Source organism: Triturus cristatus, chromosome 1_2 (assembly GCF_964204655.1).
Source record: "Triturus cristatus chromosome 1_2, aTriCri1.1, whole genome shotgun sequence".
Classification (NCBI taxonomy): domain Eukaryota; kingdom Metazoa; phylum Chordata; class Amphibia; order Caudata; family Salamandridae; genus Triturus; species Triturus cristatus.
This window is the reverse complement of record NC_140580.1, coordinates 1158583915-1158602817: the sequence shown is the minus strand read 5'-3', so window position 1 is coordinate 1158602817 and position 18903 is coordinate 1158583915. Positions and strand designations below refer to the sequence as shown.

General features: G+C 44.8%; 1 protein-coding gene across 1 annotated transcript in view; it reads right to left on the bottom strand.

Annotated features, from left to right (window-relative positions):
- The window catches only part of FIBCD1 (fibrinogen C domain containing 1), an 820840-nt gene that overhangs the window by 536896 nt on the left and 265041 nt on the right, over nucleotides 1–18903 (bottom strand). Inside the window, exon 3 of the mRNA XM_085613959.1 lies at nucleotides 17958–18434. Coding sequence (XP_085470085.1) covers nucleotides 17958–18434 — 477 coding nt within the window. The remainder of the gene's footprint in view (nucleotides 1–17957; nucleotides 18435–18903) is intronic.

The window sequence follows — 18903 nt, the reverse complement described above, 5'->3', positions numbered from 1 at the left end:
CACAATACTAGAGCATGGATGGGATGAGAAGAAAAGTAACATATGCTGCGGGGAGGACACAATACTAGAGCATGGCTGGAAAGAGAAGAAAACTAACATATGCTGCCGGTACGACAGAATACTAGAGTATGGCTGGGAGGGAGGAAAAGAAAAGTAACATATGGTTTGGGTAGGACACAATACTAGAGCATGGCTGGGAAGAGAAGAAAAGTAACATATGGTGCGGGTAGGACACAATACTAGAGCATGGCTGGGAAGAGAAGAAAAGTAACATATGGTGCGGGTAGGACACAATACTAGAGCATGGCTGGGAAGAGAAGAAAAGTAACATATGGTGTGGGTAGGACACAATACTAGAGTATGGATAGGAAGAGAAGAAAAGTAACATATGGTGCGGGTAGGACTCAATACTAAAGTATGGATGGGAAGAGAAGAAAAGTAACATATGGTGCGGGTAGGACACAATACTAAAGTATGGATGGGAAGAGAAGAAAAGTAACATATGGTGTGGGTACGACACAATACTAGAGTATGGATAGGAAGAGAAGAAAAGTAACAGATGGTGCGGGTAGGACACAATACTAGAGTATGGCTGGGAGGGAGGAAAAGAAAAGTAACATATTTTGTGGGTAGAACACAATGCGAGAGTATGGCTGGGGAGAGAAGAAAAGTAACATATGGTGCGGTAGGACACAGTACTAGAGCATGAATGGGGAGAAAAGAAAAGTAACACATAGTGCGGATACGACACAATACTAGAGCATGGCTGGGAAGAGAAGAAAAGTAACATATGGTTCGGGTAGGACACAATACTAGAGTATGGATAGGAAGAGAAGAAAAGTAACATATGGTGCAGGTAGGACACAATACTAGAGCATGGTTGGGTAGAGAAGAAAGTAGCATATGATTTGGGTAGGACACAATACTAGAGCATGGCTGGGAAGAGAAGAAAAGTAACATATGGTGCCGGTAGGACACAATACTAGAGTATTGATAGGAAGAGAAGAAAAGTAACAGATGGTGCGGGTAGGACACAATACTAAAGTATGGATGGGAAGAGAAGAAAAGTAACATATGGTGCGGGTAGGACTCAATACTAAAGTATGTATGGGAAGAGAAGAAAAGTAACATATGGTGCGGGTAGGACACAATACTAAAGTATGGATGGAAAGAGAAGAAAAGTAACATATGGTGCGGGTAGGACACAATACTAGAGTATGGATAGGAAGAGAAGAAAAGTAACATATGGTGCCGGTAGGACACAATACTAGAGTATTGATAGGAAGAGAAGAAAAGTAACAGATGGTGCGGGTAGGACACAATACTAAAGTATGGATGGGAAGAGAAGAAAAGTAACATTTGGTGTGGGTAGAACACAATACTAGAGTATAGATAGGAAGAGAAGAAAAGTAACAGATGGTGCGGGTAGGACACAATACTAGAGTATGGATAGGAAGAGAAGACAACTAACATATGCTGCGGGTAGGACACAATACTAAAGTATGGATGGGAAGAGAAGACAACTAACATATGGTGCGGGTAGGACACAATACTAGAGCATGGCTGGGAAGAGAAGAAAACTAACATATGCTGCGGGTAGGACACAATACTAAAGTATGAATAGGAAGAGAAGAAAAGTAACATTTGGTGTGGGTAGAACACAATACTAGAGTATAGATAGGAAGAGAAGAAAAGTAACAGATGGTGCGGGTAGGACACAATACTAGAGTATGGCTGGGAGGGAGGAAAAGAAAAGTAACATATAGTTCGGGTAGGACACAATACTAGAGCATGGATGGGATGAGAAGAAAAGTAACATATGCTGCGGGGAGGACACAATACTAGAGCATGGCTGGAAAGAGAAGAAAACTAACATATGCTGCCGGTACGACAGAATACTAGAGTATGGCTGGGAGGGAGGAAAAGAAAAGTAACATATGGTTTGGGTAGGACACAATACTAGAGCATGGCTGGGAAGAGAAGAAAAGTAACATATGGTGCGGGTAGGACACAATACTAGAGCATGGCTGGGAAGAGAAGAAAAGTAACATATGGTGCGGGTAGGACACAATACTAGAGCATGGCTGGGAAGAGAAGAAAAGTAACATATGGTGCGGGTAGGACACAATACTAAAGTATGGATGGGAAGAGAAGAAAAGTAACATATGGTGTGGGTAGGACACAATACTAGAGTGTGGATAGGAAGAGAAGAAAAGTAACATATGGTGCGGGTAGGACTCAATACTAAAGTATGGATGGGAAGAGAAGAAAAGTAACAGATGGTGCGGGTAGGACACAATACTAAAGTATGGATGGGAAGAGAAGAAAAGTAACATATGGTGTGGGTACGACACAATACTAGAGTATGGATAGGAAGAGAAGAAAAGTAACAGATGCTGCGGGTAGGACACAATACTAGAGTATGGCTGGGAGGGAGGAAAAGAAAAGTAACATATTTTGTGGGTAGAACACAATGCGAGAGTATGGCTGGGGAGAGAAGAAAAGTAACATATGGTGCGGTAGGACACAGTACTAGAGCATGAATGGGGAGAAAAGAAAAGTAACACATAGTGCGGATACGACACAATACTAGAGCATGGCTGGGAAGAGAAGAAAAGTAACATATGGTTCGGGTAGGACACAATACTAGAGTATGGATAGGAAGAGAAGAAAAGTAACATATGGTGCAGGTAGGACACAATACTAGAGCATGGTTGGGTAGAGAAGAAAGTAGCATATGATTTGGGTAGGACACAATACTAGAGCATGGCTGGGAAGAGAAGAAAAGTAACATATGGTGCCGGTAGGACACAATACTAGAGTATTGATAGGAAGAGAAGAAAAGTAACAGATGGTGCGGGTAGGACACAATACTAAAGTATGGATGGGAAGAGAAGAAAAGTAACATATGGTGCGGGTAGGACTCAATACTAAAGTATGGATGGGAAGAGAAGAAAAGTAACATATGGTGCGGGTAGGACACAATACTAAAGTATGGATGGAAAGAGAAGAAAAGTAACTTATGGTGCGGGTAGGACACAATACTAGAGTATGGATAGGAAGAGAAGAAAAGTAACAGATGGTGCGGGTAGGACACAATACTAGAGCATGGCTGGGGAGAGAAGAAAAGTAACATATGGTGCGGGTAGGACACAATACTAGAGCATGGCTGGGAAGAGAAGAAAAGTAACATATGGTGCGGGTAGGACACAATACTAGAGTATAGATAGGAAGAGAAGAAAAGTAACATATGGTGCGGGTAGGACACAATACTCGAGTATGGATGGGAAGAGAAGAAAACTAACATATGGCGCGGGTAGGACACAATACTAAAGTATGGATGGGAAGAGAAGAAAAGTAACATATGGTGCTGGTAGGACACAATAATAAAGTATGGATAGGAAGAGAAGAAAAGTAACATATGGTGCGGGTAGGACACAATACTAGAGCATGGCTGGGGAGAGAAGAAAAGTAACATATGGTGCGGGTAGGACACAATACTAGAGCATGGCTGGGAAGAGAAGAAAAGTAACATATGGTGCGGGTAGGACACAATACTAGAGTATAGATAGGAAGAGAAGAAAAGTAACATATGGTGCGGGTAGGACACAATACTCGAGTATGGATGGGAAGAGAAGAAAACTAACATATGGTGCGGGTAGGACACAATACTAAAGTATGGATGGGAAGAGAAGAAAAGTAACATATGGTGCGGGTAGGATACAATAATAAAGTATGGATAGGAAGAGAAGAAAAGTAACATATGGTGCGGGTAGGACACAATATTAGAGCATGGCTGGGGAGAGAAGAAAAGTAACAGATGGTGCGGGTAGGACACAATACTAGAGCATGGCTGGGGAGAGAAGAAAACTAACATATGGTGCGGGTAGGACACAATACTAAAGTATGGATGGGAAGAGAAGAAAAGTAACATATGGTGCGGGTAGGACACAATAATAAAGTATGGATAGGAAGAGAAGAAAAGTAACATATGGTGCGGGTAGGACACAATATTAGAGCATGGCTGGGGAGAGAAGAAAAGTAACAGATGGTGCGGGTAGGACACAATACTAGAGCATGGCTGGGGAGAGAAGAAAAGTAACAGATGGTGCGGGTAGGACACAATACTAGAGCATGGCTGGGGAGAGAAGAAAAGTAACATATGGTGCGGGTAGGACACAATACTAGAGCATGGCTGGGAAGAGAAGAAAAGTAATATATGGTGCGGGTAGGACACAATACTCGAGTATGGATAGGAAGAGAAGAAAAGTAACATATGGTGCGGGTAGAACACAGTACTAGAGCATGGATAGGAAGAGAAGAAAAGTAACATATGGTGCGGGTAGGACACAATACTAAAGTATGGATAGGAAGAGAAGAAAAGTAACATGTGCTGGTAGGACACAACTAGAGTATGGATAGGAAGAGAAGAAAAGTAACATATGGTGCTGGTAGGACACAACTAGAGTATGGATGGAAAGGGAAGAGAAAATTAACATATGGTGCGGGTAGGACACAATACTTAAGTATGGATGGGAAGGGAAGAAAAGTAACATATGGTGCGGGTAGGACACAATACTAGAGTATAGATAGGAAGAGAAGAAAAGTAACATATGGTGCGGGTAGGACACAATACTCGAGTATGGATGGGAAGAGAAGAAAACTAACATATGGCGCGGGTAGGACACACTACTAAAGTATGGATGGGAAGAGAAGAAAAGTAACATATGGTGCGGGTAGGACACAATAATAAAGTATGGATAGGAAGAGAAGAAAAGTAACATATGGTGCGGGTAGGACACAATACTAGAGCATGGCTGGGGAGAGAAGAAAAGTAACATATGGTGCGGGTAGGACACAATACTAGAGCATGGCTGGGAAGAGAAGAAAAGTAACATATGGTGCGGGTAGGACACAATACTAGAGCATGGCTTGGAAGAGAAGAAAAGTAACATATGGTGCGGGTAGGACACAATACTAGAGTATAGATAGGAAGAGAAGAAAAGTAACATATGGTGCGGGTAGGACACAATACTCGAGTATGGATGGGAAGAGAAGAAAACTAACATATGGTGCGGGTAGGACACAATACTAAAGTATGGATGGGAAGAGAAGAAAAGTAACATATGGTGCGGGTAGGATACAATAATAAAGTATGGATAGGAAGAGAAGAAAAGTAACATATGGTGCGGGTAGGACACAATATTAGAGCATGGCTGGGGAGAGAAGAAAAGTAACAGATGGTGCGGGTAGGACACAATACTAGAGCATGGCTGGGGAGAGAAGAAAACTAACATATGGTGCGGGTAGGACACAATACTAAAGTATGGATGGGAAGAGAAGAAAAGTAACATATGGTGCGGGTAGGACACAATAATAAAGTATGGATAGGAAGAGAAGAAAAGTAACATATGGTGCGGGTAGGACACAATATTAGAGCATGGCTGGGGAGAGAAGAAAAGTAACAGATGGTGCGGGTAGGACACAATACTAGAGCATGGCTGGGGAGAGAAGAAAAGTAACAGATGGTGCGGGTAGGACACAATACTAGAGCATGGCTGGGGAGAGAAGAAAAGTAACATATGGTGCGGGTAGGACACAATACTAGAGCATGGCTGGGAAGAGAAGAAAAGTAATATATGGTGCGGGTAGGACACAATACTCGAGTATGGATAGGAAGAGAAGAAAAGTAACATATGGTGCGGGTAGAACACAGTACTAGAGCATGGATAGGAAGAGAAGAAAAGTAACATATGGTGCGGGTAGGACACAATACTAAAGTATGGATAGGAAGAGAAGAAAAGTAACATATGGTGCTGGTAGGACACAACTAGAGTATGGATAGGAAGAGAAGAAAAGTAACATATGGTGCTGGTAGGACACAACTAGAGTATGGATGGAAAGGGAAGAGAAAATTAACATATGGTGCGGGTAGGACACAATACTTAAGTATGGATGGGAAGGGAAGAAAAGTAACATATGGTGCGGGTAGGACACAATACTAGAGTATAGATAGGAAGAGAAGAAAAGTAACATATGGTGCGGGTAGGACACAATACTCGAGTATGGATGGGAAGAGAAGAAAACTAACATATGGCGCGGGTAGGACACACTACTAAAGTATGGATGGGAAGAGAAGAAAAGTAACATATGGTGCGGGTAGGACACAATAATAAAGTATGGATAGGAAGAGAAGAAAAGTAACATATGGTGCGGGTAGGACACAATACTAGAGCATGGCTGGGGAGAGAAGAAAAGTAACATATGGTGCGGGTAGGACACAATACTAGAGCATGGCTGGGAAGAGAAGAAAAGTAACATATGGTGTGGGTAGGACACAATACTAGAGCATGGCTTGGAAGAGAAGAAAAGTAACATATGGTGCGGGTAGGACACAATACTAGAGTATAGATAGGAAGAGAAGAAAAGTAACATATGGTGCGGGTAGGACACAATACTCGAGTATGGATGGGAAGAGAAGAAAACTAACATATGGTGCGGGTAGGACACAATACTAAAGTATGGATGGGAAGAGAAGAAAAGTAACATATGGTGCGGGTAGGATACAATAATAAAGTATGGATAGGAAGAGAAGAAAAGTAACATATGGTGCGGGTAGGACACAATATTAGAGCATGGCTGGGGAGAGAAGAAAAGTAACAGATGGTGCGGGTAGGACACAATACTAGAGCATGGCTGGGGAGAGAAGAAAACTAACATATGGTGCGGGTAGGACACAATACTAAAGTATGGATGGGAAGAGAAGAAAAGTAACATATGGTGCGGGTAGGACACAATAATAAAGTATGGATAGGAAGAGAAGAAAAGTAACATATGGTGCGGGTAGGACACAATATTAGAGCATGGCTGGGGAGAGAAGAAAAGTAACAGATGGTGCGGGTAGGACACAATACTAGAGCATGGCTGGGGAGAGAAGAAAAGTAACAGATGGTGCGGGTAGGACACAATACTAGAGCATGGCTGGGGAGAGAAGAAAAGTAACATATGGTGCGGGTAGGACACAATACTAGAGCATGGCTGGGAAGAGAAGAAAAGTAATATATGGTGCGGGTAGGACACAATACTCGAGTATGGATAGGAAGAGAAGAAAAGTAACATATGGTGCGGGTAGAACACAGTACTAGAGCATGGATAGGAAGAGAAGAAAAGTAACATATGGTGCGGGTAGGACACAATACTAAAGTATGGATAGGAAGAGAAGAAAAGTAACATATGGTGCTGGTAGGACACAACTAGAGTATGGATAGGAAGAGAAGAAAAGTAACATATGGTGCTGGTAGGACACAACTAGAGTATGGATGGAAAGGGAAGAGAAAATTAACATATGGTGCGGGTAGGACACAATACTTAAGTATGGATGGGAAGGGAAGAAAAGTAACATATGGTGCGGGTAGGACACAATACTAGAGTATAGATAGGAAGAGAAGAAAAGTAACATATGGTGCGGGTAGGACACAATACTCGAGTATGGATGGGAAGAGAAGAAAACTAACATATGGCGCGGGTAGGACACACTACTAAAGTATGGATGGGAAGAGAAGAAAAGTAACATATGGTGCGGGTAGGACACAATAATAAAGTATGGATAGGAAGAGAAGAAAAGTAACATATGGTGCGGGTAGGACACAATACTAGAGCATGGCTGGGGAGAGAAGAAAAGTAACATATGGTGCGGGTAGGACACAATACTAGAGCATGGCTGGGAAGAGAAGAAAAGTAACATATGGTGCGGGTAGGACACAATACTAGAGCATGGCTTGGAAGAGAAGAAAAGTAACATATGGTGCGGGTAGGACACAATACTAGAGTATAGATAGGAAGAGAAGAAAAGTAACATATGGTGCGGGTAGGACACAATACTCGAGTATGGATGGGAAGAGAAGAAAACTAACATATGGTGCGGGTAGGACACAATACTAAAGTATGGATGGGAAGAGAAGAGAAGAAAAGTAACATATGGTGCGGGTAGGATACAATAATAAAGTATGGATAGGAAGAGAAGAAAAGTAACATATGGTGCGGGTAGGACACAATATTAGAGCATGGCTGGGGAGAGAAGAAAAGTAACAGATGGTGCGGGTAGGACACAATACTAGAGCATGGCTGGGGAGAGAAGAAAACTAACATATGGTGCGGGTAGGACACAATACTAAAGTATGGATGGGAAGAGAAGAAAAGTAACATATGGTGCGGGTAGGACACAATAATAAAGTATGGATAGGAAGAGAAGAAAAGTAACATATGGTGCGGGTAGGACACAATATTAGAGCATGGCTGGGGAGAGAAGAAAAGTAACAGATGGTGCGGGTAGGACACAATACTAGAGCATGGCTGGGGAGAGAAGAAAACTAACATATGGTGCGGGTAGGACACAATACTAAAGTATGGATGGGAAGAGAAGAAAAGTAACATATGGTGCGGGTAGGACACAATAATAAAGTATGGATAGGAAGAGAAGAAAAGTAACATATGGTGCGGGTAGGACACAATATTAGAGCATGGCTGGGGAGAGAAGAAAAGTAACAGATGGTGCGGGTAGGACATAATACTAGAGCATGGCTGGGGAGAGAAGAAAAGTAACAGATGGTGCGGGTAGGACACAATACTAGAGCATGGCTGGGGAGAGAAGAAAAGTAACATATGGTGCGGGTAGGACACAATACTAGAGCATGGCTGGGAAGAGAAGAAAAGTAATATATGGTGCGGGTAGGACACAATACTCGAGTATGGATAGGAAGAGAAGAAAAGTAACATATGGTGCGGGTAGAACACAGTACTAGAGCATGGATAGGAAGAGAAGAAAAGTAACAGATGGTGCGGGTAGGACACAATACTAGAGCATGGCTGGGGAGAGAAGAAAAGTAACATATGGTGCGGGTAGGACACAATACTAGAGCATGGCTGGGAAGAGAAGAAAAGTAATATATGGTGCGGGTAGGACACAATACTCGAGTATGGATAGGAAGAGAAGAAAAGTAACATATGGTGCGGGTAGAACACAGTACTAGAGCATGGATAGGAAGAGAAGAAAAGTAACATATGGTGCGGGTAGGACACAATACTAAAGTATGGATAGGAAGAGAAGAAAAGTAACATATGGTGCTGGTAGGACACAACTAGAGTATGGATAGGAAGAGAAGAAAAGTAACATATGGTGCTGGTAGGACACAACTAGAGTATGGATGGAAAGGGAAGAGAAAAGTAACATATGGTGCGGGTAGAACACAATACTAAAGTATGGATGGGAAGGGAAGCGAAGTAAGCTATTGTGTGGGAGAACACAATACTAGAGTAACGCTGGGGGGAGAGAAGAAAAGTAGCATATGGTGTGGATAGAGGGACGAGAAGTAAGCTACCTTGTCGGTAGGAAACAGTTCTAGAGTAGGGCTGAGTAGGGACGATAAGTAAGCTATCGTGTGGGGAGAACACAATACTCGAGTAATGCTGGGGGCAGTTGTTGCCGTTAGACTCTCGGGCCAGTGACCCCGTCCTGTACCTCTCCGCCCTGGCTGCGGGCGATCATCCGGCGAGGACCCCTCCCTCATGAAACATTAAGTCACACTAACACCGTGGCCAGCAGCGACAGAAGTCGTGATTTATTGCACAAATAAGCGTCCTTCGCGCCTCGCCAGCTCAGCAAACCTCAAAGTGCTGATAAAGAGGCGTTTATTACACCAGAGAACTGTATTCGGTGCATCGACCTCGGAGGCTCAGCGGGGCCCAGAGGGACTTGAACCCGTGACCCGCACTCATCCCCGCAGCAGACACCTAATCAGCGAGGCCCTGCTGCTAATTGAGGAGGGGACAGGGTCACTGCCCTTCGGAGCCTAGGAGGGGGCGAGGGCTCCAGGCTTGTAATATACAGCCTCGTGCGCACATCACCGTCCATCATGTGGACATCATGGGTCCCCGCGGAGCCCTGAGGACACAGAGCGCGCGGCCAAGCTCTGTGCGGGGCTCCGCAACTGCAGGACATTCACGGCATGCGGTGGATATCTGGTGGGGGCACTCACTCTGTGCATCAGCAATGTCCCAACTCTGTCCATCAGCAGCATTCTCACTCTGTCCATCAGCAGCATTCCCACGCTGTCCATCAGTAGCATTCTCACTCTGTCCACCAGCGGCATTCCCACGCTGTCCATCAGCAGCATTCCCACTCGGTACATCAGCAGCATTCCCACACTGTCCATCAGCAGCATTCTCACACTGTTCATCAGCAGCATTCTCACACTGTCCGTCACCAGCATTCCCACTCGGTACATCAGCAGCATTCTCACACTGTCCGTCAGCAGCATTCTCACTCGGTACATCAGCAGCATTCCCACACTGTCCATCAGCAGCATTCTCACACTGTCCGTCAGCAGCATTCCCACGCTGTCCATCAGCAGCATTCCCACTCGGTACATCAGCAGCATTCCCACACTGTCCATCAGCAGCATTCTCACACTGTCCATCAGCAGCATTCTCACACTGTTCAACAGCAGCATTCCCACTCGGTACATCAGCAGCATTCTCACACTGTCCATCAGCAGCTCTCTGTCCATCAGCAGCATTCTCACACTGTCCATTAGCAGCATTCTCACTCTGTCCACCAGCAGGATTCCCACTCTGTCCATCAGCAGCATTCCCACATTGTCCATCAGCAGCATTCTCACACGGTTCATCAGCAGCATTCTCACTCTGTCCATGAGCGGTATCTCACTCTGTACATCAGAATCTGTCTACCAGCAGCATTCTCACACTGTCCTCACTCTGTCTGTCAGCAGCATTCTTACTCTCTATGTCAGAGGCATTCTGACTCTATCCATCGACAGCACTCTCACAATGTCCATCAGCCGCATCCTCAATCCGTCCATCAGCATCTGTCCATAAGCAGCATTCTCGCTATGTCTGTCAGCAGCATTCCCACTCTGTCCATCAGCAGAATTTCAACTTTGTCCATCAGCAGCATTCTCACACTGTCCTCCAGCAGCATTCCCACTCGGTCCATCAGCAGCATTCTCACTCTGTCCATCAGCAGCATTCCCACTCGGTCCATCAGCAGCATTCCCACTCGGTCCATCAGCAGCATTCTCACTCTGTCCACCAGCAGCGTTCCCATTCTGTCCACCAGCAGCATTCCCACTCGGTCCATCAGCAGCATTCTCACTCTGTCCACCAGCAGCATTCCCACACTGTCCATCAGCAGCATTCTCACACTGTCTTCCAGCAGCATTCCCACTCGGTCCATCAGCAGCATTCTCACTCTGTCCACCAGCAGCATTCCCACTCGGTCCATCAGCAGCATTCTCACACTGTCCTCCAGCAGCATTCCCACTCGGTCCATCAGCAGCATTCCCACTCTGTCCACCAGCAGCATTCCCACACTGTCCATCAGCAGCATTCTCACACTGTCTTCCAGCAGCATTCCCACTCGGTCCATCAGCAGCATTCTCACACTGTCCAGCAGCAGCATTCTCCTTTGGAGCCTGAGTAACCATCTTGGAATTAGGAGTAGCCTGCAGTGTTTGAAAGGGGCCTTCTTTGAGAAGTGCAGATGTCTTTAACTTAATATATGAATATTACAAGTCAAGGAAGGATAACACTGCAGGAGTACACAAGAGTCAGACGCAGAGTCACAAGAGACAAACCTTGAAGGGACCGGATGGAACCTAACTTAACTAAAGCTAACCACAGCTAACCTAACCTAACCATTCACCCAACGTAACCACTCACTCACTCACATAAGCTGATCTCACATACCTAATCTAACCTTAACCTAATCTAATAACTCACCCTACATAACCTGATCTCACATAAATAACCTAACCTAACCTAACCTAACCATTACCTTAACGTAACACTCACCCAATATACCCTGATCTTGCAAAAATAACCTAACCTAAACATTGTATTGTATTGTACTGTAATTGCATTTGTATAGCGCTTACTACCCCTGACGAGGCGCCGAAGCTCTGTTTTCAGTGAGTAGCACGCTACTCCGGGACCCATAGAGGATTAGTGTTGAATTAGTAGAGTGAAACATGCATGTACATTTTAAGTGGTGCATATGTTAGTCAGTTATTTGGATTCAGAAGGATAGAAGAGGGAACAAAAAGGTTTGTATTGATATAGCGCTTGTTACCCCTGATGGGGTGTTGAAGCACGCTACTCCGGAAACCCATAAAGGATTAGTGGTGAATTAGTATGGTGACATATGAAAGTAATTTGAGTGGTGGATATTAGTCAGTTATTTGGAGTGAGAAGGATACCGGAGGGATAGAAGGGGAAGAAAGGTTTGCATTCATATAGCACCTTTTACCCCTGATGGGTGTTGAAGCGCTTTTCTGTCGAGTAGCACGCTACTTCGGAACCCATATAGGATTAGTGTTGAAAATTAGTATAGTGAAATATGAAGTAATTTGAGTGGTGGATATGTTATTCAGGTATTTGGATAGAGAAGGGTAGGTGGCGGGATAGAGGAGGGAAAGAGGTTTGTATTTATATATCGCTTGTTACCCCTGATGGGGTTTTGAAGTGCTTTTCTGGCGAGTAGCACGCTACTCCGGAACCCATAAGGATTAGTGTTGAATTAGTATGGTGAAACATTAAATTAATTTGAGTGGTGGGTATGTTAGTCAGTTATTTGGATTGAGAAGGGTTGTGGAGGGGTATAAAAGGGAAAAAAGGTTTGCATTTATATAGCGCTTGTAACCCTGATGGGGTGTTGAAACGCTTTATTGGTGATTAGCACGCTACTCTGGAACCCATAAAGGATTAGTGGTGAGTTAGTATAGTGGAATATGGAATTTGAGAAGTGAACATGCTAGTCTGTTTTTCACCTAACATAACAATCACCTATTATAAAACCTGATCTCACAAAAAATAATCCAACCTAACCATTCACGTAACATAACTACCCACCCAATATAACCAGATCTCACATAAATCACCTACCCTAACCATTCACCTAACATAACACTCACCCAATATAACCTGATCTCACGAAAAATAATCTAACCTAACCATTCACGTAGCCTAACCCCTAACCCAATATAACCAGATCTCACATAAATAACCCAACCTAAGCATTGATCTAATGTAACACTCACCGGATATAACCTGATCTTGCATAAATAACCTACTCTAACCATTTACCTAACATAACACCTTACCCAATATAACCTGATCTCACAAAAAATAATCTAACCTAGCCATTCACCTAACATAACCACTCACCCAGTATAACCTGATCTCACATAAATACCCTAACCTAACCGTACCTAACCATTCACCTAACATAACCACTCACCCAGTATAACCTGATCTCACATAAATACCCTAACCTAACCGTACCTAACCATTTACCTAACATAACACCTTACCCAATATAACCTGATCTCACAAAAAATAATCTAACCTAGCCATTCACCTAACATAACCACTCACCCAGTATAACCTGATCTCACTTAAATACCCTAACCTAACCGTACCTAACCATTCACCTAACATAACCACTCACCCAGTATAACATGATCTCACATAAATACCCTAACCTAACTGTACCTAACCATTCACCTAACATAACCACTCACCCAGTATAACCTGATCTCACATTAATACCCTAACCTAACCGTACCTAACCATTCACCTAACATAACCACTCACCCACTAAACCCTGATATTCAATAAATATCCGCGCCTGACCTAACCTATCATTGAAGGACTCTGCATTCCACGTCTCTGCCGGTCACAATGATGCCTATTGATCTAAGACGCCTTGCATCAGTCTTGCATTTGAAACTTTAGAGCACAGGGACCTTTTCCCCTATGTTTTTAGTTTGCCAGATCTAGGTCTAGGTGTGAAACTCCGTTCCGCTCATGGAGCGTTCATAGTATTTCCCCCTCCGTGCTCCGCATAGCACATGGATTTCCAACAAAATTTGCTCTGCGGTGCCGGGTTTCTCCCTTGCTTGCACTCGCCAATGTTAAGTTTGCACGCAAGGACAATCTCACACCATATGTCACCTCTCGGCGACATTTCTCAATGCGGGCGGTCGCAGATGGCCGTTCACGTTGAGAAACGTTCCGTTCGCATTGAGGAAGCTGCCGCTCGAGTAGAACTTCTACTCGAGCAGCAGAAAGAAGCAGCGCCCTCTAGGGCTGCCCATGGTGCCGCTCGCGCTGATTTTCCAGTGAGGGAAAAACGCCCAGTGTTGAAAATCAACGCGAACGGTGAGATCTAACGCACTGCACTGCTTGTGAAGCTCCGCGTAGTGTGGCAGAGTTTTTTAGTCAGTCTGCGGAGTTCCGCATATCGGAACTCCGCCCAGGTCTAGCCAGATCACAATTATAGTGCAAAATCATTTAAAGTCCAGCTTGGCTGCAATCCAATATTATTTCATCAAGAATGGTGCAAAATCTGGCTAGCACACAATGGGGTGTGCCCCTGCCCCCAGAGGACAAAGGGGTCTATAAGCCATATTGTGATAGACTGTTTGCATTTTAACTCTGCTCGTATTAAGTTTTTGAAACCCTTATTTATTACATAGAAGACCTGGCATTGACCTACTGACAAATATAAACGTCTTTGATGTACACGTTGGTCTCAAACGCTTTTTACTCTGTATTATGAATGATAGGTACGGAACGCAGATTTAATTTGTCGTATTTTAAGAAGATTTGTGTTGATTTTACGGAGCTGTGGTTTTATGTTTCTTATTCTGTTGTATTTGTCTGATCATATTTTATGGACGTTTGTCCCAATAAACATTATCCCTCTCTCTGTCTCTCTAACTTAAACTAACATAGCATAAGCTAAACTAAGCTAAGCTAACCTAATTACCTAACCTAATCTAACCTAGCCTAACCTTAACCAAACCTAACCTATCACATATTAGCCACTATCTAACATAACCTAGTCTATCACCCATAACCTAAACTAACCTAACCCATCTCCTATTACCCAACCTAACCTATTCTATCACACCTAACCTAAACTAATCCACCCCATCACCTAACATCACCTATCACCTATTACATAACTAACCTAACCTATAATATATTGCCTATTTCTTAACCTATGCTAGTCCATCACACCTAAAGTAAGCCTACCTAGCCCATCACCCATAACCTAAACTAACCTAACGCATCACCTATTACTTAATCTAACCTAACCTATTCCATCACCCCATACCGAACCTAAGTCAGTCCACCATCCATTTCCTGACCTATCACCTTTTTCATAACTGACCTAACCTGGTCCACCACCCCTAATCTAACTTAGTCCATCACCCCTAATCTAACTTAGTCCATCACCCCTAACCTATTTTAACCTAGTCCACCACCCCTAATCTAACTTAGTCCATCACTCCAAACCTAATGTAACCTAGTCCATCACCCATAGCCCAACCTATCCTAACCTAAACTAGTTCATTGCCCATAGCCTAACCCAGAGGTCTTCAATCTGTGGGGTGCGACCCCATGGGGGGGGGTGGAGACCTGGGAGGGGGGCAGCACATTCCTCAGCTCCACTTGTGTCTGCAATCCAAAAGAAATGTTTTCCTTTGGAAAAAGCCATCCTGGGAGGGATACTTTAGATCCTTATCACTGAAGTTTCATCAGTTGAGTGTCTTGTGCTGTGAAAGCTTCAGTGCCAGGGGGCCTGCTTGCCTGAGTGAAGTGCAAATGTGCCTATCAGTTTTTCTGCAAGTGTAAAGGGTGCTCGGGAGCCGGTTCTGGCTGTCATTGATTAAATCACTCCAAGCTTTGTGATGACAAAGATTTGTTTTTTTGAGTGGTAGTTCAAAGGATTAACAACTGGGCTTTGAAATGCTTACTTTTAATTGTAACTGCATTTACACAGCCCTTAGTACCCCTAAAGAGGCGTTGAAGGGACAGTTATGTAAAAACAAATTGCATTACATATGCTCTGGTATTACTAAAATCTTCATTATTGTGAAACTATTTGCACGTTTTGCAGCACTCTATCTTACCCTGTGTGTAATGCAAGTATAAAATAATGACTTACATATTCACAGTGCTTTCTGTCACAGGCTGTGACCTCGGAGCACTAAAAATACACGTCACTGTTCTCCACTGCACCAATCAAGGTTTAATTCTGTGGCTCTCTGGTTACACGCAGGCCTCTGCAGTGCATTAACTAATAGAGGTTTCGTAATGTACTGCAGAGCATTTCACACAACTTTTAAAATTCATTTTTCATTACGCTGCCCATTATTTTATATGTAGACACCTGATGGTGAATATTTTGGGGCTTCATTATGAGAGGCTTGCGTCACCGGAGCATCACTGTTTTTGATGCCCCGACGGCGCAAGCGTCTCAACCATACCTCTGAGGCGGCGCAGCCCCCCTGCGTGGCTTTGCGTGGCCTCAGAGACATGGAGTAAGACAAAGCAGCGAAGCCACTGCGTTCTCTTACTCTGCGTCAAGGAGGGGTTCCATGAGCTTTGCGAGGGGTTCCATGAGCTTTGCGTGGGGTTCCATGAGCTTCGCGTGGGGTCCCATGAGTTTTGCGTGGGGTTCCATGAGCTTTGCGTGGGGTCCCATGAGTTTTGCGTGGGGTCCCATGAGCTTTGCGTGGGGTTCCATGAGCTTTGCGTGGGGTTCCATGAGCTTTGCGTGGGGTTCCATGAGTTTTGCGAGGGGTTCCATGAGCTTTGCGTGGGGTTCCATGAGCTGCGCGTGGTGTTCCATGAGCTTTGCGTGGGGTTCCATGAGTTTTGCGAGGGGTTCCCCTGCAACACACATGGATTTTAATGCTGCTACATATTTACAAAATCAACTAAACCTCTGGCAGGTCCAAAAACAGACGCCTCCCAGCGGAGGTGTAACGAGGAGAAATGTTTTAATTTATCCTCGTTCTTTCCTTTTTCCATGTGTGCGGCATTCTGCAGCTCACATAGAAAGAGAAAAACATCGCACTGGATTGTTTTAGTGAAAGAAAGTGCCCCTTCCTGTGCAAAAAAAATTCTGCCTATTTTGGTGCTAGGCAGCAATTTGTGCTCCAATGCGAGGGGAAAGCACAGGAATGCACCGTATTTCATAAATACAGTGCATGCCGGCCCTTTCACATTGGCATTGAGGCAGCAAGAAGACTTGCGGCGCTGCCCTACGCCTATTCGTCATAAAGAAGACCCTTTGGGGCAGATTTACAAGCCCCTTGCGCCACTTTTGCATCACTTTTAACATGGGAAAAGTGACGCAAAAGTGGCGCAAGGGGCCTGTAAATCTGCCCCTTTGTTAGGTCTCGCCTGACCCAGCGCATGCGCTGGTCTGGCGAGACATTTTGTGAGGGCTCCAAAAAGTGCTATCAGGCCAGCCGAGAGCTACAGTGCATGTGTGCGGGCGTGGGGCGTCGTGCTTTACCGCAATTACTTCCACTTTCGAGGCCGCGTGGCCGCTTTGATGTTCTCCGTGAGGCTTAAATAGATTGCAGCAGTTAAAACAAGCATTGGCATAGCCAATAGGTCTCGCTTTTGGGACCTTATAAGTGTTTAGTTATGCAACTGTTGCATGGCTAAACACTTATAAGGTCCCGAAGGCGAGACCTATTGGCTATGCCAATGCTTGTTTTTATCTACACCTTTGACTACACACCCGCGCTCACTGACCTTTGGTTTGCTAAACACTGTTTAATATTATTTCCCCACCGTAAAAATGATTTGCTCTGGGAATATGGGGTGTTTATGTTTGTGGATAGTTGTCGATGATGAGGAGTACCAGATTCTAGAGATTTTTGTCAGAAGGGGGTCCTTACGCCTAAAAGAGTTTGACAAGGGGGTCTCGGCATCAAAAAGTTTGCAGACCTCTGGCCTAAACTAACTTGGCCCATCACCCCTAACCTAACCTGACCTCGTCCGTCGCCCATAGCCTAAGCTATCCTTACCTAACCACGTCAGTCGGAAGGCGACGATGAAGTGCTCTGGTGTGTTACCTGTATCAGCCGCCCCTGCTCACTCTGCAGGGTGCCCAGCTCCTGTGCCAGGGCGCTGTGCCCTCGTCGCAGCACCTCTCCGTCGGCCTTCAGCTGGGCAGCTAGTCCAAGCACCTTGCCCACATCAGATCCAAGAGCCAGCAGTTGTGCCCCTGCCTGCCCACGGGCTGCCCGCAGCTCGGACTCCTGGTCTGCCAGTGCCCGCAGAGCTGAGGACAGCAGGCCTTCAAGGCGTGCAAAGCCGTTGGATTGCTCAGGACAGTTAGGGTCGATATAGATCCGTATGTGTGAGTTGTCGCCCTTGTCGATGGTCACCAGGGCTGCGGGGTCGTCGGGGTTTGTGCTGATGACTGGTGGAGAGTCCGTTACCGGCGCGTGGTAGTGGTTCATGAAGAGGATGGCACCAGTAACGGCGATGGCGAGCAGGATGGCAACGGACAGGAGGACAGTGCAAAGGATGTACCCGCAGTTCATTCTCTGGGGAGAGAAAGAGGTGTGGGTCAGAAACTAGGAGTGCTCTCTTTTACTGCCCATGCAACATGGGTCATCTGTGAGCATTTATATGTTTTATTCATAAACATTCAATTTTTGTTAAACACATTTATTTTTATTCACACACATTTTACATAATATTGCATATATATTTGTAATCATGTGTTTATTTTTATTCATGAAACACACAAGAGGTGACAAGAGGCTGCGTGCAATAAGTCTGACCACTGGCAATAGCTCCAGGTAGCATTCCAAACCATCCTTCTTTTGCCCACCAGGCCACCCCAGCTTGGACCCAGCCACATGCAAATCAGTCTTCACCCTGCCCCTCATGGGAACCGTCCAGCCCGAACTGCCATGTCAGGTCCTCCCAGAACCAGAACGCTTGGTTCTAGTGACACAGTGAGCACGGGGCCACTTGAGGGCATACCCATGCCACTTAGGGCAGTACATG